The sequence below is a fragment of the Alosa pseudoharengus genome, unplaced genomic scaffold, assembly GCF_046254945.1.
Source record: "Alosa pseudoharengus isolate Yale_2024_CS ecotype anadromous, Long Island Sound unplaced genomic scaffold, YU_APseudo_1.1 YU_APseudo_1.1_scf_2, whole genome shotgun sequence".
In the NCBI taxonomy this organism is placed as follows: Eukaryota; Metazoa; Chordata; class Actinopteri; order Clupeiformes; family Clupeidae; genus Alosa; species Alosa pseudoharengus.
This window is the reverse complement of record NW_027468663.1, coordinates 55706815-55730237: the sequence shown is the minus strand read 5'-3', so window position 1 is coordinate 55730237 and position 23423 is coordinate 55706815. Positions and strand designations below refer to the sequence as shown.

The 23423-nt window shown below is 44.2% G+C and overlaps 3 protein-coding genes across 13 annotated transcripts; all 3 read left to right on the top strand.

Annotated features, from left to right (window-relative positions):
* Positions 1-355: 355 nt before the first annotated feature.
* gpr132a (G protein-coupled receptor 132a) lies at positions 356-5415 on the top strand. The gene is made up of 2 exons (XM_076296095.1): positions 356-450; positions 3717-5415. The coding sequence occupies exon 2, from the start codon at positions 3756-3758 to the stop codon at positions 4758-4760; it is 1005 nt and encodes a 334-aa protein (XP_076152210.1). The 5' UTR covers positions 356-450; positions 3717-3755; the 3' UTR covers positions 4761-5415.
* A 2868-nt stretch (positions 5416-8283) lies between these two features.
* Positions 8284-16412, top strand: LOC143134873 (cell division cycle-associated protein 4-like). 10 transcript variants are annotated; one of them, XM_076295570.1, is made up of 6 exons: positions 8284-8382; positions 9495-9544; positions 10785-10837; positions 11324-11504; positions 11750-12077; positions 13702-16412. In XM_076295570.1, exons 4-6 carry the CDS (start codon positions 11338-11340, stop codon positions 14518-14520), a joined length of 1314 nt encoding a protein of 437 aa, XP_076151685.1. In that variant the 5' UTR covers positions 8284-8382; positions 9495-9544; positions 10785-10837; positions 11324-11337; the 3' UTR covers positions 14521-16412. The 10 variants fall into 10 exon arrangements, with proteins under 10 accessions (XP_076151685.1, XP_076151687.1, XP_076151683.1 ...); XM_076295572.1 differs by lacking the exon at positions 9495-9544; XM_076295568.1 differs by having other exon boundaries at positions 9495-10837.
* A 544-nt stretch (positions 16413-16956) lies between these two features.
* Positions 16957-22499, top strand: LOC143134870 (SERTA domain-containing protein 2-like). Of its 2 annotated transcripts, XR_012988726.1 has the most exons (3): positions 16957-17211; positions 18648-20393; positions 20910-22499. XR_012988726.1 is itself a non-coding variant. In XM_076295565.1 (2 exons), exon 2 carries the CDS (start codon positions 18652-18654, stop codon positions 19549-19551), a length of 900 nt encoding a protein of 299 aa, XP_076151680.1. In that variant the 5' UTR covers positions 16957-17211; positions 18648-18651; the 3' UTR covers positions 19552-22499. The 2 variants fall into 2 exon arrangements, 1 of the variants encoding a protein (XP_076151680.1); XM_076295565.1 differs by having other exon boundaries at positions 18648-22499.
* Positions 22500-23423: the final 924 nt, after the last annotated feature.

Genomic DNA, 23423 nt, shown 5'->3' with positions numbered 1-23423 from the left:
TCTGCAGGAAAGGGCATGGTTCAATTGTTCCACTGTTACCTCCCAGATGTTTCATACTGTTAACTTCCTTTTCTTGTGTTAACTATAAGGGTTATAATCCACTTCTCTATTTCAACCAATGACTCCAAAACGACAGTCTGTCAGGCTGTCAAGTCTACTATTAATACCAATTATTCAAAGTATCAGGAATTTCACATTCCAAACAGACACGTGGGTCGTAGAGTTGTTTATGTTAGACTAGGATGTTCCCCTTGTCACGCCATAATTGTAGGTAGGCTATATGGTATCACCTGTCTGAGCTACTTCCTGCAATTGGGTGTCGATTTGGACGGTTTCAACCACAGTGTGTCACAGGCACAGCAAGAATAACTGTGTGCAAGCTATAGCCTACTGCTGAGCAGTGAACATGCCAAAGCATCCAAGCGGAGGTTGCGCGCCTTCTTCTTAGCGGTAAGAAAATATTTCTTTCTAAGCAACTACTTTCTAAACTATGCAAACTGAAAAGGAAAAAAAAAAGGACCAATAGGATAATGTCTTGAAATGCTAAGAGTTTAAAGTCGTGATTGAGTTTACAGACTGGATTAATGCCACATGTTCTGACGAAAGTTAAATAATCAAAGACTGTCTGTCGTCCAATATTGAAGGACAGACTGGCTGTTCCTATTATAATGCTGTAATTTGTGATGTAGGCCTGCCTAATTAGCCTATGAAATCCTGTCAACTATTTTGGGCCGCGCGTAATGCAAAATGTAAGCTATTTCAGTCACTATTCTCGTGGTAGTAGGCTACCCTGTTTTATTTTCATAAATAAAAAAAATATCAATAGGCCTAGCCAATTTAAATATGTAGGCCTGTGTTGGCTTGTCGTTTTACGCTTGTAGGTCTCCAACATTTACAGAATTCAAGCAGTTGCGTTCTTACTCAAAGTTGCTGTCTTTTCGCACGACATGGTTATTTTATTGCTCTGTTGGTATTGTCCCAGTATAGGCTATGTGATTTTAGTGACCCTTCCACTCAGCCTTGCGTTGTAACCGCCTTCATTAGTAGGCTTTACTGTGAATTTGGGCGCCGACGCTTTGAACTTGACCATGCACACCATGACAAGCCTCTCGGGCAACGTTTAAAACAGCCACCGACCTTAATATGATGTGACGGCTCGAGCCGTATGAAGGAGGTCGTGTCGCTTCTTCCATCAGTCTCTCAAGTCCCCACTCTCTCTCTCTCTGCCTCTCTCTCAAGTCCAACTCTTGAGGGAAATCCTGTGGAATTGGTTAAACTGTTATGATTTTATGGACGATTGGCCTGCTATTTTAGGTGAGTCCGAAAAAACAGTTTTATGTTTGTTTTTCTGGAAAACCAGTCATTAGTCTATATGGACTCAATAGCCTACATTATCTTTGTCTTGACGAGCTGTAGGCTGTAGGATTTATGCAGTTTAGGCTACATCATGTTTTAGTGAGAGGTTGCATGCAGAGATACATTTATTTAGTAGGCCTATTACTGAAAACAGACTGGACTAAGAATGAATTGCCTGGCAGATAAGCATTGAAAAAAAGCCTCTGAGTGAACAATCTACAAATAAATAGCAGAACTTGGGCTTGAAGATGAACAAGTTCCACTTGTGATCACACCCCATATGCCGAAAGCTTAGCCTAGCCTACTTTTTGCAAGTTGCACCTATCACCTATTTGGACCTAAATTTAGACAACACTACCAAATGTAGGCTAGACCACTCTTGCAAAACACTGGCATTACTGAATGCAGTGCGTGCTTCTGTTGTGTTGGGGCATTGCATTGTGTTTGCATGCATTGTGTGAATTTTACATTTTGTCAAATAAAATGATCACATGTGCTGTATTGGCTATTTGTGTAGGGATCGACCGATATGGATTTTTTAGTGCCGATACCGATACCGATTTTTTTCCATCAGCCTAAGCCGATGACCGATACAGGCTGCCGATTTTCTTGAGCCGATATTTGGAGCCGATACTGCTTTTATTTTGCTCCCTAAATTTACATCATACAAATGACACATAATTACACAAATGATGATAACAAATGTTATAAGTCTCAATTTAAAAAAGCAACATTGAACTTATGGATGGGTGCACTGAATGGTTAACTGTGCAAAATGCTTTCATCAACATCTTACAAGACAGCCTTGATGATGCATTGCTTGCTGACATATTATAAGACATAATTCAGGTCATCACAAAATGTCCTTTGTCAACACATTTAAATAATTTAAGAAAACAATAAGCCTGAAAATTAGCTATTGAAATAAAGTGCTTGATTTGTAATTTAAGACTGCATGGTTTCAATTTTTCTATGTGTATATTTTTCTAAAAAAAGCTGCCAGATTTGTCAACCACAGAACATAAATCAGCAGAGGAAAATAACGTGGTGTCAAATGTTTCTGTTCTAAACGGCATCAACGTCAAAAGGTATAAAAACATATCTCTCAGTTTTAAAATATCTCCTTCAGGTAGCGCAGCACTCTCATATCGCTGTGATGCGTGTGTCCCACTGAGTGAGACCAGACACATACACAAACTTCTGTTTGGTAGCTGACGAACCACCATTGAACTGGATTGATAATGATAACATTAGCAAACGGCTCTAAACAACACAAATTAATATTCAACTACATATAACACGTCTCTCATTATTAAAGCTCTGATATCACTGCGATGGCAACTCCACCCGCTTGAAGGGAGACGCACACACCACGCGTCCAAAACTCGATGACACAGATGGTCGCTGAATAAAACTCCCACAAATACTTCGGAACAACGTCGGCATTACTTACTGTAATCATATGATTGACCACCGCTACCCCATGCATACGGATAGCCTACAACTTAGCTATTTGCAGCTCCCTAAATACAATGGCAAGCAGTTTTATAGAAGAGGGGCATTCAGGGAGGGAGACACACCACACGCGTCCAACACTCAGCCAGGTGGTCGCTGAATAAAACTCCCACAAATACCACGGAACAACGTTGGCATTACATATGATCAGTGTTTGTAACAGCTAGCTACCGCATGCATATGGATAGCCTAGCCCACAACTTAGCTATTTGCAGCTACCTAAATACAATGGCAAGCAGTTTTATAAACGAGGCATTAAGCATTAAATAAAGTAGGCTACCTATATCATTCGCATTTTCCATTTGGACCCACAAACTTGCTTCCACCTTCAAAGTGTATGGCAATATTTCAGCTAAGTCAAACAGTTAAGATGCTTTGAAAGTTTAAAGTTTACTGTTGTCTTGAAGAGCAAGCTTTCAGCTCTCTGCTCTTGGGGGAGGGGCAGTCTGCACGTGAATTGCAGCGTCTCCAGCAACACAGACCTGCCTGTGGATGCCTGTATGTAAATAATGCGGGGGAAAAACTATCGGCGAACGCAGCCGCTTATCGGCCGATGCCGATACACGTAAAAAACCCAAATATCGGCCCGATATATCGGCTGGCCGATATATCGGTCGATCCCTATATTTGTGTCATGTGTTGTCCATGTGATGCAAGTGCTTCTTGCGTTTGCTAATGATGTCACATTTGTTAGCGTTGTCTTAATTTGGAAGTGTTGTGTCTTTTTCAGGCCACCGCATTTAACTGTCTTTCCATTTTCCACTTACTCTTCCTCATTCTACATATTCTATCCAAAGACTGTCGTACTTCACTTCTAATCGGTCTCTTCTCTGCTCTCTTTTCAGTGAACACATCTGTGCCTCTTTGTGACCCAGGTATAGAACATGAGCACAAACGTGAGCCAGACGGGGAACTGCAGCCTGCCGTATGATCAGGATCGTGTGCCCCTCCTGACCCTCTATAGCGTGGTGCTGGTGGTCGGTGTTCCGGCCAACTTCGTCACGGTCTGGTTGACCTGGATTCAGGTGCGCCGTAAAAACGTCCTGGGTGTCTACCTGTTCATCCTGTCCGTCTGTGACCTCATGTACCTGTGCACCCTTCCTCTTTGGGCGGTGTACATCTCCAGAGGTCACATCTGGTACTGGGGCTCGACGGCCTGCAAATGGACAGGATATATCTTCTTCAACAACATGTACATCAGCATCTTCCTGCTGTGTTGTGTGTCCGTGGATCGGTGCGTGGCTGTTGTGTACCCACTGAAGTCTCGACCGATCCGAAAGTTAAAACATGCCTGGATAATCACCATGGCAATAGCCATCGTTGTAGCGTTGGGTCACCTGCCTGTGTTTATTATGGACGAGGGGAATGCGGACGGTCAGACACAGCAACGCTGCTTTGAGCCAGGGCAGGCCACCGCCATGGTGACCGCCTTCAACTACGCCCGCTTCCTCATCGGATTCCTCATGCCTCTAATGATCCTGATCCTCACAAACCGCATTATCCTGTCCAGAATCCAGGCCAGCGAAAGTATTGAGAAGCAGAACAAGGAAAAGGTGCGCTGGCTTGCGCTGGGCGTAGTGATATTCTTCCTGGTGTGTTTTGCACCCTACCATGCCATCCTTCTGACCCGGGCCATCAGCTTCCACACAATGACAGATGACCATGACGAGTGCCGGTTTGACCAGGGCATCTACACTCCCTACAGTATCTTCCTGGGCTTGTCCACCATCAACAGTGCCATGAACCCGATCCTGTACGTCCTGTCCAGTGATAACGTCAGGAAGGAGGTGCGGAGAGGCCTGTCAAGCGTCCGGAGCTGGGGAAGCAATGTCCCCCAGAGGGGCTTGAGTGCCGCTTCAGAGGCACGGGCCAGCAATACCGGGCATTAACGGCATTTCAACACCTGTACGGAATCATTTGCATATGAATGCTCTCATGCATGTGGCAGCCACTCAGGACACTATGGTGATACCTGGATTTGCCATAAGCACAGGTTATGATGCTGGCTATCTCTGTTATTAAGTCTTCTCTAGCAATGTGCACGCTCTCTCTCTCCCTCCCACTCTGCATGCCTGGAGAATAAGATGGTAGGTGTAACAGTGCACCAAGTAAGGCCAGACCTTCAGGTGAATACAGTGTCTGTGCTTCTGCTTCCAAACCTCCAGTGTGTCAGCAAGCCACGCTGAGAAGAGGCTCATCTGTTCTTCTGTTCATGAAGCTGGCTTGTAGAAGTGCCCTTTAACAGATGAGGTTATGGGTATCTATCCCTATTGGTCAGGAATAAGCAGTCAGGAAGATGCAGGGTGCAGTGATATATGACTTCAAGGCACACAGTGTTTGATTGTGAGAGTAAGGATGGGCGTAATAACTGTCAAAGGCCTCAAAGTGCCTCAAAATGTATTTGATAAATTGGACCATATTTAAGAGACTTTTAACATTATATGTTAGCATAATATTGATAAATGGTATCTTATTTATCTCATATTTGTATAAAATGTTTGCAATGATGTTCTTTACAGTGTAAGTAAAAGGAAGATGTCATTATCAGATGTGTTCTGATTCCATTCCATAATTAACTCTGTCTGGCTCTTTTCTGGTACTATCTCTGTCCTTGTCTCATAAACATATTCAGTAACTGCAATGTCAAGTGCAATTCCAGGTGAGAGACAGCTGTGTTAGAATACTAAACTCTGCTGTTGAACACAATCAAATCTCTGTGGCCAGAAAGTGCACGTAGTCACACAAAAAACACTGACACAGGAAGTTCGCATAAACCCTTCTGAGAATGTACGTTACCACTGGAGCAATATATTATTACACCTGCGCTCATGTGAAACTGAACAGCAACACAAGTTACAAAGATGTCCGGTTTCTATCAGATCATTTAGGGGTCACGGGTCTACTTGGCAGAAGTAGGAAGAGAAACACTCTAGCCTTATTTGGGGGAGGCTTTATTTTTTATCTGAAATGTGGTAAGTTTAGGCGGAGCGTGGTTTCTGCAGTGACCAAAATAAATCACAGCTGGATTGTACCACACAATAAATCAAGTCGCGTTGCTCTCCCATGCCCACATCCACGGCTGAAGTGCCCTTGAGCAAGGCACCTAACCCCTCACTGCTCCCCAAGCGCCGCTGTAGCAGGCAGCTCACTAGTGTGTGCTTCACCTCACTGTGTGCTGTGTATGTTTCACAAATTCACGGATTGGGATATATTTATAATATATTTGCAGATAACTTCAACAAGTTGTAAGATCAAGTTCCTTCTTTTTTCAAACTTTCTTTTCAAATAACTCCTAGATAGATAGATACTTTATTGATCCCTAAAGGGAAATTCACTTGATACAATCTGACGGAATAATAATCTGTCTAAAGGAAGGATGATTGTCTAATATGCAATATTAATGACTGCATTCTGTGAGAGAGGACAAATACTAGTTTGTTTCCTCTGAACTTGCAATCACCTCTCACAGGAACAGAAACCTGTAACCCGTAAGTTGCGTTCCCGTAAATAATTGTTCACAAAAGCTTAGGGAAAGTACTGAAAGGTGCTATCAGGGATTTTGCACGATTTCAAGCCCATAAAATTTTTTGTCACATTCAGCAATCATCTCCTCATGACCAGATACCCGTTCCGTGACACTGTAAAAAAGAACTGGTGTCTGTAGGCAATCCAGGCTCCGAAAACTGGAAACAAAGTGGGGGCAGCCTGTCCCCCAAACTATTTTTTTCAGAATTTCTCTGGGAATGCTGAAGGTAGGGGTGAGCTACCTCTCTGGCGTGTTTCGTTTGGTCCTTGGTTAAAACATAATGTTCATATTTTTGCACAAAAGTGTCTGCTAATAAATTTACATATAAACACAAACAAACACTATTTCCTGTGAAATCCCTGGCTGCACTTTTAATGGAGTGAATTGACTGGTTTTTTTTTTTCCATTAAAGTGAATTTTGTCTCCTGAGTTGTGTGCACAAAATATGCTGAAAAGGACAAATGTCTGACTCCATTTCCTTTACGTGTAAAAATGACAGTTTGTGGTTGAACAACCAGCACATCACAGTCTGTCATACTGTTCTGAGCTCACCTGGTCATTGTATCACACTAACGACCTACACTGACTGTGGACATAAAATGCATTTGTTATTGAAAGGTAAAAATAAGGTAATTGCATTGTAAGTGCCAGTTATTTTGAAAGAAAATATTGGCAACTTTTTAAAAGTTTGACCACAAGAGGAAACTGAGCACTCTCCTGTCTTCCTGACAAACAGGATATGATGTCGGAAATTCTCTCTCTCTTCTACTTCTCTACCTCTACCTGTTCAGACCTGTCTGTCTAAATCTAGCCCACTCTTTGTTTGTTGCATGAACAATCTATCAGGAATGGTGGGTTTTTCAAGAAAAATTAAATTCCATGGTTGTAAATATAGCTTGTTAAGGTGATACGTTTTGTTTAAGGATTCATTTCAAATGCACTGGAGTAGCCATAAGAGTCATGACCTACATTTACATCCGTAATACGCGATGCCTCTGTGCTGCCAGCTGTGATTCCATCAGTAGCCTACAGTATACTTTTCAGAGAATTACAACCTTTGCTGGTTGATTATTGCATTGCATAAAAGGGCTCACACTTCTTGTTGAAGAGAGAACATCTCCTCACATAGCACACTAAACTAGTCTTGCTGACGATCCTAGCACTTACCACCTGACTAGAACTGACTGATGCACGTACTCACTGATGCACGTATTCTTACTGTACTCCCAAATGTAGCCAAATGTAATGTAATGTTTCCTGACTTCATGTAAACCAATGAACAGCGTATGTAGACCTGCAGGCTTCTTGAGAGTGAGTTTCAGCATACAGTGATTTATTTCTGGATATTAAAATGTTAATGGATGTTAAAATGTATAAAGAATGACATTATTATAGAACTAAATCAACAGTATATTATCCATCTTAACCATGTCATCTCTCTCTCTCAGCTCCCTTCCCTTCTTCCTGATTTTATTTAATGTTACCTATTTCACTTTAGGCTTTAAACTGTTCATATCAATGTTAATGTATTGCTTATTGATGTCACTTTGCCCCTTCAACAACAACAGGCATCATGAAGTTCTCTTATCTGACTGTCATCTTCCTCTTGTCTGTCTGTCAGTCTACAGTGTATTCTATGAACCCCAAGACTGCAATACGATACAGAATTAGAACAAGTCACTAGTTGCACAATATGTTGCCTATTATTAAGAATAATATTATTATAATGTGTGTAGGCCTATTGACAATCAGCATCTCAGCAGCATCTGCCAGAGCTGTGCAGAAAACAAGCCAAACAGGGCGCCACGCAGCGCCCCACCCCCATCAGAGACGCTGCTGTTTTCATTGGTTAATAGCTGAGAAACCAAAACCATCGGTGCGACGTACGGAGAATTTCGATGATCTCACTCCGACCGGCCGGACCCTTTCTCCCTCATTGAAGTTTTTATGTGGAGCAGAATTGGCTAAAAACAAAAGACATTTAAGTAAGTGAACTAATTTCTTTTATCACACGTAAAAGAACAGAGGAAGTAACAACGATGTTATATTGGGATAACACGGAAACAAATAATGGAGGAGATAGGGGGCGCTGACCATCAGTGGTTTAAAGATGGCTATCATTAGCTGGCTAGCTACCTATGTTGGCGAAAGGAAATGTTAGCCATCGAGCTAGTTAGCAAGCTAAAAGGAAGTTCTCAAAATGCTAGGATAGAGAGCTAACCCTAATTTATCTGGCCTTGCTTGCCAAGAGCAAAGTGCCACGGTCCATGGCTTTTGACGAAGAAACTGAAATAAGGTGTCACGGAACAACCCTCTGTTACTTTCAATTTGACACAAACCATTTTTATGTCCGCGTCCGCACTGAATGGGAAGATTTTGGCGGTAGCACTTCTTCCTATTTCGATGTTCGTTTACTAGCAGCTAAAATTGGCTAGCTAGCGACAGCAGGCTAACTAATGATAGCGAGTTGTCTCAAAATGGCTTCCTCGATTGTGTAGCGAGCTTTTGTGAATGAATGTGTGGGAGTCCATGTCTCTCACAGCCGTATACACGTACACATGTGAAGTTACGAAAATATTATTTCATGACATGAATTGTTCTACTACTTTACCTATCCGCATTTTCAGTGTAAGCTATCAAATTAGATATGGTATTTTATTTCTGCTGTCTGTCGCTAACTGTTAACGTCATTCAACTCTCCCCACATCCGAACGTTCACCTGTCGTTCAACACTGGCTAACGTTATCTCTGCTACCGTACAGGGGCCAAACAAATCAGATTTACATCTGTTTACCTAAACAAATCACTATTTCGCTTTAACATTCACCTTTGTCTTCCTGAATGGTATGTTTAGAGTGATTTTATTTACAGCTATTCTGTTATCATAAGGTAACGTTAGTCAAACTGAGTCATAACGTTACTGCTCGTAGTCATCATGACATGAATTTCCCATCAGGGATATTGTACACTGTGTGTAACTGTAGGCATCCTGCCACCTGGTGGCATTCGTTTCTGTCCTTTTAACGTTACCATTGACTTCGGTGGCATTTCTTTTTTTATATAAATGTCCTCTGCTCTGCTGTTTATTCTATTTCAGTGAATCCTACCAAGTAGCCCACTCCTATGAAAAGCTTGGAAATTAATGTGGTAAGAAAAAATGAGAACAGAGATGGAAATTGTCTCACGCGGGCTTATCTTTTTTGTAATGGTGCTATCCAAAAATGAATATGGTGTTAGTTGCTCATTCATTATCGTGTATTAGGATTGTTTGTGAGCTTAAGTGCAGTAGTTGCATTATCTATAGATAGATATCTATAGTTGATAGTGTGAAAACCATATATTGCTTTATTAGTTATTAGTTGGGGAAGTTTATGACAGAGTAACAATAATTTGTTTTGCAACAGGTATTAAAAAGGACATAGTATATTTATCAAATGTTTGTATGTGTGTGTGTGTGTGTGTGTGTGTGTGTGTGTGTGTGTATATGGTGAAAGTATTTCACATAAGACATAAGCCTAAGTCATGACACAAGTTGTGTGTTTTGATGTCATCTCATGTTGAAATATTGCTGTTGTCACACAGTAAGCCTATTTTCTCCCTTTTATCTGTTATTTTAGGAGGAGGATGTTTTTGTAGGGTGTAGGCATGCTAATCTGTGATTTTTGTGAGGCTTGTGTCTGATTTATGTTGCAGATTGTTGGACTTCAAAACTACCGCCTTGAAAAAGGGGTGTTGTAACATGATTAGGTCGTAATCCTATCCTTTAGTTGTAATAAGCATGACATTAACTACACTCACTTACACCTTTTTGTCACTACTGATTTTTCTTTTTATAGGTTTAACTTAAATTGAACATTTCTCACAAGGTGTGTGTGTGTGTGTCTGTGTCTGTCTGTGTGTGTGTGTGTGTGTGTGTGTGAGAAAGAGAGATATGTTGTGATGAGTATGAACACTAATGTAAAGCATATTTTCTGTTCTAGCTCAAACAAATCCCAAATCACACACATTACCCACAATTTGCGACTCCGTTTTCACTCTGTCCTCTCCTCTTCCTGGATATTGGCGCATGGGCTGGCTACCTCCTTTGCTCCCACAGGTTTATTGTCGTCATGGTTGTGAAGTCATGTACAGATTGCGCAATCTTTATTTTGTCTGCAATAATACTGCAAGTGCTTCATTGTCAGGTACCACCTTCGTGACCTGCAGAGAACGCTCGGCACATGTGCTTGGGGAAGTCACTTTGGTGCAAAAATGTTTTAAAAATTGTGTTATGCACTACTCTCATGTTCCTAGGATGCCCAGCGTAGTCATTGCGCCAGTTCGTTTCAAGCAACGTGTTGATTGGTGCAGTTGACCCTATATGTTATTTTGTGTCATTGGTACACAGATACATTGGAGGACATATCAGTGGATCACCCCAAGTCATTTTTGAGATTAGAGGCAAGAAAATCACATTATCATCCACAACCTCAACACTGTTGCTTGTTGTCCACAGCCCATGCCTTCTAGCACATTTGCCCAGTACATGCCTGTCATAATGGCCTGAAGTAGGTTTTGCAGGTTGTGTGTACAAAAATGTAATGCCCAGAATTATACAGGATTGTGTGGATATTGCTGTAGTGTAAAGATAAGTTATGTCTGTAAGGGAAGGGTGGGGAACATTGTTTAATGTGCCTTTACTGGTCTTTTTTGTTTGTGTGTGTGTGTGTGTGTATGTATGTTTTTGAACGAACATGTGTGTGCATATTTCTGAGTGTGCATTTTGTGTTGTGTTTGTGTTTCAACCTGGTTAGCTATTGGGCCAGATGGTGACGCATGCTGCAGCTGTTGTACTCCTGGGGACGGGACGGGTGTGACTCTGGGTTTGGGTTGGGGCTGCGGGATCGGGCGGGTGCGTTAAAGAAACCGTGTGGTTGTTCCCTCCAGCAGGGCAGCCCAGCATGGGCGGGGCGAGGGCGGGCCTTAGGCTGCCCGGTGCTCGTACTAAAGTACGGGGGCGTGGCAGAAGGAGCGAGAGGGAAAGAGCCGCCGTGCTCTGGCCTGTGCCTCGTCTCAGGAAAGGTAGAGCACTGCTGCCTCGTAGACGACAAAAACCCCCAAACAAACGGCAAGACTCCAAAAACAAACTAAAAACAAAAATATTAGTCACAGTATCACTTCTACTTTTATGCATACCTCTTTGCATACTTTGAAGTTGTTTAAAAGTGAAGTTGTTACAGTGTTAAATCTGTAAATTATACTTTTGGTAGTGCATAGATTTTTTTTAAAAAATAGTATTTTTTCAGTAATATCTGTTGCGTGCCGTGGGGCAGTGGACTAACTGATGTCCTGTGCTTTTCCTCCTCACCGTAGCATCAAACCTCAGAAGCGCAGCATGTTTCAGAAGGGCACCAAGCGAAAGTTTGCGGACGCAGGTGGCGAGGAGGAGGAGGAGGAAGAGGCAGCGCTGAGGACCGGCGTGGGCGTGGGCATCGGTGTCGGGGCGCTAGCGGGCGAGGACCCCATGAGCCTGCGGCTACTCTCGTCCTACAGCCTGCAGAGGCAGACTCTGCTCAACATGTCCCTGGTGAAGCTGCAGCTGTGCCACATGCTGGTGGAGCCCAACCTGTGCCGCTCCGTGCTCATCGCCAACACCGTGCGCCACATCCAGGAGGAGATGACATATGACCTCACCTGGCAGGTGCGCCACAGACAGTGAGAAATTGAGATGCGCCCGAGTAATGACATTCACATTCAGCCATTTGTAGACCTTTACACAGCAGCCATTTTGACATTAAATAGTAGGATGAAGCACAGGGGTAACTAAATACGTTAATGAATGGGGGAAAAGTAGACAAGTTCCACACTCAGTGGGGATTAAGAATAGAGAAGGGTCTGGTCTATGTCCTAATAGCTGTGAATTTGGTTCAGTTCATTTGCACAAGGTTAGGCATTTAGCCATTAGAGGTACACTATGCAAGATTTTCAACTTATTATAACCTTTACAAAGCCAATTTACAAACTTGTAATAAGGGAATTGTTCACCTAGCATAGCCGTACAGCATATGCGTAGCGAGTTGCTAACGAGAGAACCAGCCATGCAACTTCAAGAATATATGACTTGAAGACATCTCGCGAGAAGTGATAGTTTGGAGATAGTTTTTGCCTGTTCTTAATCCTTCGCCTCCAAAACAATAGCATTTTTATTGTGTACAGGGGGAACAAGCCACGAGAAGTAGGCTATTTACAATGGCAGAGTAAAATATAAATATATTGCGACTCCAGGAGGAGCTCTACCGTAATTTCCCAACTGTTAGCCGCAGCTTATACATTGATTTTGCTAAATTTCTTCAGCTATGAGGTTAATGCACAGGGGCAGTTAATATGGTATTAATATGTTTTTTTTTTTTTTTTTTTATTTTTTTTTTTTTTAACTGGCATAAAACACTGTTGTGGTTTATACACAATGCGGCTAATACACAGGAAATTACTGTACAGTCACCAAAAGTACCTGAAACTGCTTAGTGTACCTTTAAGAACACGTGTATCCAAAGTAACTTTCCAGTTAGATGCAATACCAGAAAATAGCTGATCGAGGAAAATATCCTTGAAAGAAAAGTGTTTTTTTTTTTTTTTATACCAGATAAGGAAGACAGCAGGTAGTTTTTATACCAGATAAGGAAGACAGCAGGTAGTTTCTGCTGCTAAAAGTGAGCAGCTGTTAGTGCGGTTTCTCTCTGAGCTGCATCACATGAGTCTTCAGCTTTTTGTTTCATTTTGAAAATGAGTGGCCTGTGAACGTGCTAATTACCAACCATTTTGTTCGAAAATTCTAAAACAACAATGTTTTTTTAATACTTCAAAATAATATTTGATAAATGAACCTTACATTTTTCAGTAGCCATAGGTGTGTAGATTTGAACAGAATCTAGTTTGGTTCTTACCGGGGCTTTTACTGCCTGAATAGGATGGAAACACAGGATGGTTGGTAATATGTGACGTTTCGATAACCTGTGACACATGGCTCACTGGATCGGTACTGAAGGTTAATGCAACAGTATTGTTACCATGTCAATATGTAAACTCTCTTACACTAGACCAGGCGTTCTCATTATCTTTCTAAGGGCTTTGCCATGATCTGTTCATCCAAGTAACCAATTAAAATCACCAAGTAACCAATCAAAAATGAACCAAAGAAAGGGGCCTGAAATGCACACTGATTCCATTCCATCATGATTATTAGCAGGCACTCTTAGTGTCACTGTTGAGCTGTCATTGTGATGTCATTTCCTGTGAGCCCTGACCGATGTCCGTGTTCCCTGTAGGTAGGAGCGGCAGCCGATGCCCTGAGCCATGCCCACGCTCAGGCGGAGTGTCTGGCCGCCTCCGATCGCCTCTGCCGCTCCGCCCTCACGGAGGAGGAGCCAGAGCAGCAGCCAGCCACGCCCTTCAACGCCATTGGCTACGAGGGCTGCGACGAGGACGAGGAGGAGGAAGAGGAGGTGGTGGTGGACGAGGACGGGGACGTGCCACTGACGTCCGTGGCGTCGTCCGGCCCCTTCCTGCCCGGCAGGCTGGGCGTGAGCGCGGGGATGGGGGTGGGCGCGGGCCTCGGCCCCCGCTGGCAAGGGGAGCCCATGTGCCACCCGGAGGAGATGGAGGACGCCGACGACTTCGGCAAAGGCAGCGGAGACGCCGACGACGAAGACGACGAGGAGGAGGAGGAGGAGGACGTGGCGGCGTATGACAGGACAGGTGCCGCCGGGGCGGTGCACGGCGACCGGCTGGCCAAAACCACGGAGCAGATCTTCAGCCCGTTGTTCGAGACGAACAGACCCACGCCCGTCCCCGAAGCAGCGCTCGAGGAGCTTTTCTCGGACGTGGAGGCGTCCTACTACGACCTGGACTCCATGCTGACGGGGATGCAGGGGGCAGCTGGCGCTGGCGCTGCTGGCGGGGGTGGGGGTGGGGGCGGAGGGGACACGGGGGTCGGGGTGCCCAAGGGGACCTCCTTTGAGCTGCTGGAGAGCCTGAACTCCAGCCACACCCAGACCCACTCGCAGACCCCCCTCAACCCCACCGCAGGCTGCAGGCCGGACCTCAGTGAGCTGGACCACATCATGGAGATCATCGTCGGCTCTTAAGACAAGCACAGCCAACCGATCAAGACTTGGTAGTTTTATGAGTGTGTGACGTGCGTGCGTGTGTGTGTGTGTGTGTGTGTGTGTGTGCGCGTTTGTGCACATGCGTGCGTGTGTTTGTGTGCGTGTGTGTGTGTGTGTGCGTATGTTTGTGTGCGTGTGTGTGCACGTGCGTGCTTGTGTGTGTGTGTGTGTCTGTGTGAATGGGGATGGCTTTATTCGTACAGCCCTGCCCACATGGATTGTATGAAAGGACAAATGAGATGCACCATGATTTTATTTTACTCTTTTTTTTATACAAACTGAGATTAAGCACGTATGCTCTATTTTTCATATCTTTTTATACGTTTTCTGTCTCCTGGTGTATGTTTTTGCTTTTGTTTATTTATTGTTTTGTAATTTATTGTTTATCATCGGACAGTGAATTTACACTACATAAATTGAATCTCATAAAGTTGTATATGTGGAGAACAACAAAGATATTAATATTTCTCCTTAATGAGCGACCAGATAAATATATGTCCCATCCAGCAAGTAGAAACATGTTTGTCTTTGTTTGTTTGTTTGTTTGTTTGTTTGTAAGTAAGTATGTATGTATGTTTGTGTGTGTGTGTTTGTACGTGTGTATGTTAAACGTCAACACGATGCAAGGCCTGTGTACTGTTATGTGTGCCCAGAGAATGAGAAGGACACTGCCCAATTAGCAGCAGGTTCTGGAATGGACACTGCCCAATTAGCAGCAGGTTCTGGAACTGACCTCGCCCGCATCTGATCCAGAATCAGCTGTACGGGAGGTGATCTGTTCCATCATCATCCACTGTCAGTTTTGAAGGGGAGTCTGCAAGGACGGTTGCCCTCCTGCTTCAAGTATCAAGCAATGCAATTATTGTTTTCTAACCCCCCCCCCCCCCCCCCACACACACACACACACACACACACACACAGAGAGTAGTTAGCTCCACAGACTTCTCTGCTTCAGATGGCATATAACAGTCCACCTTCTGCAGAAGGCTTTCAGAAGACTGTGCAATACTCATGAGTAAACATTTGGGGAGATCCTAAAGTGTCAGTGCAGAGAATGCCCTGTAGTTTTCAGAAAACACAAGTGAACTCCTTTTTGGATGCCTTGTTGGTTCAACTACAGTGCCCCCAATTCCATCTTCTTTTTGCTGTTTGATTTCAGATCAACTGCCCCAGCTCTGGAGACCTATGGGTGATCCTCAGATCATATGTTTTATTTAGAATATGTCTTCATTATATGGAGAAAGGGATAGTCTTTTAACTTGGTTACAATTAACATAAAACATTTGAAAGAATGGCGAATTTTAAAGTATTTAAACTGTTGCCTCTAAAAAGCGCCTGTTAACTTTATGCAGTTGGAGGCCATATTTTATTATTTTTGTATTGTTATTTTTTACAAAAAAAATGATACTGATGTGAATCATTTTATCTGTATTATGTTGAAGAGGTACAAAAAATTCTGCTTATTTTTAGATTGGAGTCATGCATGTGGTTACGCTTCTCCCAACATTGTCTTCTCCAGAGATCAGCATTCCATTCATTCTTTGGAGTGCACCGATGCGTCAGTTGTATTATTAATTTCTCCGAAATTCCGCTCCGTGTTGGTTAAGCGTTGCCGCCTTCAGAAAAGTTACTTTAGCAATGATTATGTCCTGTGCTTAAGGATGACTCCAGATAACATGTTATGATCACCGATTCTGTGTGCCATCTAACTAAGAAGGAATTCTACCACTTGTAGGTCATCAGTAACTGTAACACCACCGAATGATGTCAGGTCCAACAACAAAGACAGTATGAATTTTTATATTTCTATGAAGATTGTATATTGTAGCAACTTTGTAAATATTTTTTAAAAATAAACTTTTGCATTGCTATGTGTGAGTCTTTCACTTGTTTTATTTCTGAAGTCGAGTGTAATCATTATTTTGGTTACTTTATTTGGAGTGATTTATTACCACTATTAGGCCCATTACGAGCTTACTATTATTGTACAACAATACGAATGGACTTTATAATATACAAAATATATGTCTCGTATCGAAATGAAGCCCCTAAATACTGTTATGCATTTTAACGCAATCCCATTTCTCGTGTGACATTCCTGTGGCGCCGCGCGGTCTCTGTCACTTGTTGGAGACTTGTTCCTTCAGCCTGTTTGCACATTCGATGCCCCGTGAGCGCCGAAGGGCTGTCCACAGTAGCCTACTCCTCCCTCGGTAAGTGAGGGCGGAGATCTGGCGTGTAGGGCGGTGCAGTGGAGTTTCAATCCACTGATCCACTGAGCGTGGCACACTGGAGCTCCGCCCCGGGAGCTGTTTTCCCCGGCCCTCCGTGTGTTTGGTCACCCCTCCCTCCGCCCTACCCCCTCCACCACCGCGACCCGGGGCTTAACGTGGTACGTCAGCCCTGCCTGCGCTCTGTTGACGACCTGTTTGGCATCTCGGTTGACAGTGGCGAATGACTGCGCAGAGATGATCAATGGTACATTACTTGTTTTTCATGCTTTTTGAGCTCAGACTCTATGTTTCTCCTGCGAACCCAGCTGATAACAACTTGAGGAATCACTCTGGCTGCGGGTAGGCAAAAAGAAGGGAAAACACCATAATACAACGCCAATCATGCGCATGGACCCGACGCACAACTGTTTTAATCAGCTGGCTGTGGGCACGGAGGGTGAGTAGCTTGTGGCTGATACTGTAGGTGCTGAACGAGTTTTTTGTTTTTATGATAATTGTATAGGCTCCATACAGTTGTGATGAGTATTATTTCACGGAGACATTATTGCATTAGCCTGTTATTCTCTTGACTGTGCAACGGGACAGAACCCATAAAACAATTAGTTTGACTGAAATCGAGTGAGCAGTAAATTAATTGTTCTCTTTACGCGCTCAGTTCTCAGTGTTTTTATCTGTCAAGTGCATGAGAGATTTCGACCAACAGCCTCTACTGGCGTCAGGAATGCGACTCTGCACTTGCCTGTGACACTCAGTAGGCTAATGGAAGTTGCCTCAGACATAAACACTCAGGTTTTGAATCAAACCCGCGACTCAACAAGCCAAACAAAGATGAGCTTAGCGCTGAATTAACTGCATAGGTTGCCTAAAATCCTAAACAAACAAAAAACATAAAATAGCCTGACTGATTCGTTCAAAACAGCCCCAAAGCTAAAAGCAGATATTTATTATATGGTGCCGTTTATTTGTAGCTTAAAAGCAGTTTCCATAGGATAACATCCCAATTTGCATGTATGGATGGAGGGGCATCACACTAAACAACACGAGGGAGGTTGGGCCTAGCAAGGTGAAGGAATTAGTGTTTAGTGGCTCTCGCCACCAATCACATGTATTATAAGCAAGACGCGTGCATTTTGCTAACATGACTTGCCATTCGCCGTCTCGATTAAACTCCCTTAGGCAAATACATTTTAATATAGACAGCATCTGAGCAGCGAGCTCTTCCTCCCGGACGCTCTCTGTCTCCATGTCAGCTTGACCCATGCGTTCGCCCCTCTCCCACTCTGTCTCTCTCTCATCTCGTGGTGCCGCGCGGCAGCTGCATCTCCGTCCCAGACAATCTGTACTGTTTTACATAACACTGAATCCCCCTCCTCCCCCTTCCTCGCCCTCTCCGCTCTCCGCTCGGCGCACTGTCCACCCCCTCCCCCCTTCGCCTGCCGCTCGGCCCTCTCTCCACCGTGTTAGCAGCAGACAAACTGATCGCTTGAGTCAGTCAAGTGGGAATGGAAAAAAAAAACAGGGAAAGAGACAGCAAGCTCCAGTCTGCATGTAATAATAACCACTGCAGACAACGCTGAAGTGAGGCCAGTGGCTAGACCCTACGCCAGCGTCTGTGAACACTTGCTTTAAAAAGCTACAATCACATTGTCTTGACGAATTAAAAAATCTACTAAACCGTCCATTTTATCCAAGTCCATTATGAGCTTCAAGTGAAAGTCCTCAATTAGATTATGAACAGTGTGTTGTAATTCAGAATATAATTTCTTGGGGATACATAATTGGTAGTCAGCATAGACAGAGCATTTTAAAACAGACTTGATATATTTTACCCCAGCGAGTGTAACACTAAGGCTGGTCTCTTGTTTTCTTCAGCTTCATGTTGGGTCGTGGAGTGAAACGGAAGCGGGGTGTCCAGGAGCCGGTAGGAGGTGTGGACGCTGCAGACCCCAACTCCGCCTCAGGTGTGTCCTACGTGCAGCAGAGGCAGCTGGTCCTCAGCCTGTGCCTGGACAAGCTGCAGGGTTGCCAGATCCTCCAGGGTTGCCAGATCCGCACAGAGCCCAGCCTGCACCGGTCAGTCCTGCTGGTGAACACGCTCCGGCAGATACAGGAAGAGATGAGACAGGAAGGGGAGGAGTCAATGACCTTAACCGCGGCTGCTGCCATGGCCGCTACAGGCCCCCTCCCTGCCCCTCCGGCCACTCCGTCGCCGCAGATCATCAGCCTAGCGTGTGGAGCCCAGGCCTCGCTTCCTCCCAGTCCACCCCAGGACCTGTTTGACCTGAGCGGGTTGGACAGCGTCGGCAGCCTGCTTACCTGCCCAGGCTGCTCGGAGGAGGAGGAGGAGGAGGAGGAGGAGGAGGAAGAGGCGGAGCTGGAGGTTTCTCTCGTCTCGTCGGCGTTCGCCTCCTCGGCGACGTCTACGCCCCTGCTGACCCCGGGTGACCCCGCGTCCTCGCCGGACGGTCGCCCGTCGCGCAGCTTCCACTCGCTCCTGGGTTCGTTCGAGCTGGTCAACTCGCCGGGCTACCTGTCGGACCTGGCGCTGGACGACATCTTCGAGGACATCGACACGTCCATGTACGATGCGTCGGACGTATCGTCCATCCTGGCGCTCGGTTCCTCGCGGGCGGCTTCGCTCGCCTCCCCCCTCTCTGGGCTGGACGACGGGGAGCTCAAGGTGGGCGCCAGCTGCCCTTCCTCAGCCACATTACAGCTGTGCTTCTCTGAGGTCAGTGACCTGGACCACATCATGGAAGTCCTGGTGGGGTCATAGACCCCTCCACCCCCCAGGGGGCAGCAAAGGGCTAGGGTGGGTGGACATTGGCATCCCAGGTTATACAGTTAGCTTCATGAAAAGTGTAGGGCTCAGACCACATCATGAAGCCCCGTGGGTTTGAGTTCTACAGCCCCAAGGGGACCCCAGAGTAGCCCGCAGCATCGGCAGGGAGACCTGGGGTACATCTTGGAGGTACGGGCAGGGGTCATAACTCTGGTGGGATCAACTCAAAATAGTGATAAGGACTGTGGCACACCAGTGAACCGCGTCCTTAAGGTGCTGGGCAGGTTGTCAGTTCCCCAGGGAGAGTGGCCTGTGAGGGACATGGGACTGGGGCAACATGTCTGCTGACGACAGCATGAAAGACCAGCAGAAGAAGAGAAGAGAGGAGAACCAGGTTCTGCATCATCTGCTAAATACGCTTTGTTTTCCTACGGATATGCGAAATACTCTAATGAAGTCAACAGTTTTCTGAAGTTCTCTGTCATCATGTGTGGAACTGTGCTTTGTCCATGTTAATATCTGGTCTGATGCAGTCGCAGCTACAGCCAGACCTGAAACAGAAACTGAAAGTTGATTCAGTTGTGGCCTACACTCAAAAGTGCGCTGGAGAGGGCAGTTATGACCTAAACTCAAGAGTGCGTTGGACAGGGCAGTCATGCCTCATTGTTGGGCGGCTGTTGCACTTAGCACACTTAATTAATTGCACTGAAACGCCACAAGGTATTCTTTCATAAACCCAGAGGAACGAACAAGGCGAGGAGACACATAACTGATTTGAATTGTACTCAAGAGCGGAATTACCCAGCACCCAATGTGACAGCTGACCAATAACTACAGTATGTACTGCCACTGTTTATTGAAGGATTTGTTTTTTTCAATGAAAATGTTTGTATTTTTAAATATATTCATATATACTCAGTATTTGTTTTTTTTACAATGTTGTATCTGAATATGGAAACAAGAGTGAGATTTGAAGCAAGTCAAACTAATCCATTCATCACCTACTTGAATGAAAGCAAGCACAGGAGGAGGGTCACTAGTCTGTAAATGTTGTCAAAGATTTTATTGTAATTTTACAGAGGAGTTATGAATTGTGTGTACAATAAGGAGTTTGTCAATACATTGGATGAGCACATCCTGAGACAAATATATTCTACCTCTTGGCAACGAGTGTCTGTTTAAGTTAATGTGATTAACTTTATGGTCCTCTGGCCATACATGTTATTTATTTGTCTCGGAGATGGAGAAGAACTGTCATTTGGCAGCAATTACACAATTGCTGTTTAGAAATATTTATGTAGGCGACTTTGTTTACTTTGACTTTTTACTCTCCTATCAAAACCCGTGGACAGTTTCTCTAAGCCCCTCAGCGAAACTTCATGGACGTCTGGGATCACCATAGCAACCTTGTTATTTGCTTCAAAACAACACTGTGCCTTCATGATGGACCTGACTGCAGAACGGCTGTGGCCCTGCTCTGGCACAGACGTGGCCTGAATCAGTACCAGGTCCAGGGCGGGCTCGGCCCAGCCCAGCGTGGCTCATCAAGAGGTGGAATGTTGACAATCTGAACAGAAATGGGACACACGATACACTGTGAGGAGCGTTCCGACGCCAATGAGTGAAAATTCCTTTCCTTCGTCTGCCTGCGTCAGGCTTAACGTACGCTGACACCCTGTCAGCATTCTTACTTACTGTGGAGGAGGAGGAAGGGGAGAGGAGGAGAGGAGGGAGGGAGAGAGAGAGAAAGAGAACTATCTGAACTGAGAAAGAAAAAGAGATGTGGGGGAGGGGATGTTTTAGCGGAGTGGTAATGTGACTCCTGTCACATGGGACGTACTAGATTGTAAAATAGCTCTTTCTCTCTCTGCTTCTCTCTCCTCTCTCTCTCTCTCTGTGTGTCTCTCTCTCTCTCTCTCTCTGCTCTGCGGTGTCTTTTATCAGCACACGCAAATGCAGCCGGTAGAGGAGGCCCCTCTCAGAATGACACTCTGCCTTTCTACTTTTATCTTACGGACAGAAATGTTCCTGAATATTTTTACACGGTTTCATAACAAGCAGTGTATATATATATATATATCTCCTGTGAATCATAGGGACTAGCAGACCGACATGTTGACCAGTTTGTATCCAATATTTGTGGGTGTGTTATATTCTGGACACAGGTAGACTTCTGAATTAGATATAGGCCTACAGTTGTTTATGTTTACGTATATTTTATACAGATCTCTTCAGGCTCTCTGGAATCATTTCAAGTCTTTCTTGTGTTCAACCTAGTTGAGCAGCTTGAGGTAAAGTCAACTTTGAATCGTGTTTTGTTTTCATTTCCGTGACTTTTTTTCCAAGACTTATTTCAGTATTAAGGATGTAATGTTTCCATATACTGACTTACTTCACAGATGGCAGTCAATGACTGTAGCCACTTCCTCTTAGCATAATGTCACATTTCCTGTTTTCAGGGGCCTTTTCTCGAAGATGAAAATGTTATTCTCTCTCTCCGTCCCTGTCCAACCCACATACGGTGTGTACAGAAGTGTTCTTTCTATGAGCTATGCAATTTGCCTGTACTGTTGCTAGTAACAGGTGATTAAAGAAAAAAAGAAGCAAAAGTATTTGTTTGTGGTGTATTTTCTGTGATTTTCAGTTCATGACTCCCTTACAAAACAGAAAAATGTCTATAAAAGATATCTGTCTGAATGTAACGTGTAGGACATCATACCAAGGAGTAATTCAGACAGGTTTTGTGTGGTGTGACGTAGGCTACCAATGACCAGGCTTCATTTGATCTTACAGTTTGTCTTCTGAACCACAGATGAGCTGTATGAAAATGAGCCAGCCAGATAACTAGACCAAATTCAAAGGAAAAACTATCCTTCTCTCTAGAGACCAGATAGAAGTGTATTTAATTACACACAACTAAGGTAAAGTATGTATCAGTTGTGAAAATGTTATGCCATAGCCATTTAATGTGCCCTTCAACTGACAGCGAGACACTCCACACATGAAAAGAGGTCATTCTGGAACACATCTGGCCCAGTTCCGGGGCAGCTTAGGGCCAGATCCGCTCGTGAGCCAGCCTGCAGCACGAGTATCACAACTACAGCTGGGGCCCGTGTTGACAACAATGACGTTTGGGGAATCTGTGCTTCTGCACCCTCTAGTGGTGGAACCAAGCAGGTGAGCAGTGGCTATGAGAGTTGTTGCATCACCCTCTCGGGAGGTCTGTGTTTCTCCCCAAATGTAATCTGACCCGAGTCGGACACAGGGACTGACTCGGAGAGACGGCTCGGTTTAAGCGAATGCGTTCATCTCACAAATCTCAAGCAAATACTTCTGTTAGTCATTTGAAAATCTTCCCACTTCCCACCTGTAAATGTACCAAAAAAACCAAGCACATTCACTGGCAAATAGGCTGTAACAAATACATATTTGTAATAAATACATTAACATTACTTATAACATTCTTATCATAAAATCACACAATTCGAAATCAGATTAATTTCATTCTCACTCACACAAAGGCACTAGTGTACAGGGTGTTCTCTTGCTATCAAATCACACAGGACATCAAAGCTAACAGAAGGTTATAAAAAAGCTTTAAAAGAACATACTATAAATGCGTCCCATTTACACACACAGCTGTGTGTTTAGTGTTCTCCTCATGCTTGTTATGGTTATTGCCATTTTACAGTGTCCTGAAGGTCAAGACAAGAATGTCTCTGTAGGCTTAATTGTACTGCAGAAGTAAAACCCTTTAGACAGAATCATTCAGATCATGAAATCAAACAAAATAAAAACATGATTATGGAGAAGTTTGATACAGTTCATTTGAGTTTGACTGACACAGACATCATTCAGCCCAAGCT

Coding starts and splice junctions, on each gene's coding strand:
- LOC143134870 (XM_076295565.1), top strand. CDS start 18,652: ATGTTGGGTCGTGGAGTGAAACGGAAGCGGGGTGTCCAGGAGCCGGTA.
- LOC143134873 (XM_076295572.1), top strand. CDS start 11,338: ATGGGCGGGGCGAGGGCGGGCCTTAGGCTGCCCGGTGCTCGTACTAAA. Junction 11,505..11,749: donor CAAAAACCCCCAAACAAACG/GCAAGACTCCAA, acceptor TCCTCACCGTAG/CATCAAACCTCAGAAGCGCA. Junction 12,078..13,701: donor CATATGACCTCACCTGGCAG/GTGCGCCACAGA, acceptor TGTTCCCTGTAG/GTAGGAGCGGCAGCCGATGC.
- gpr132a (XM_076296095.1), top strand. CDS start 3,756: ATGAGCACAAACGTGAGCCAGACGGGGAACTGCAGCCTGCCGTATGAT.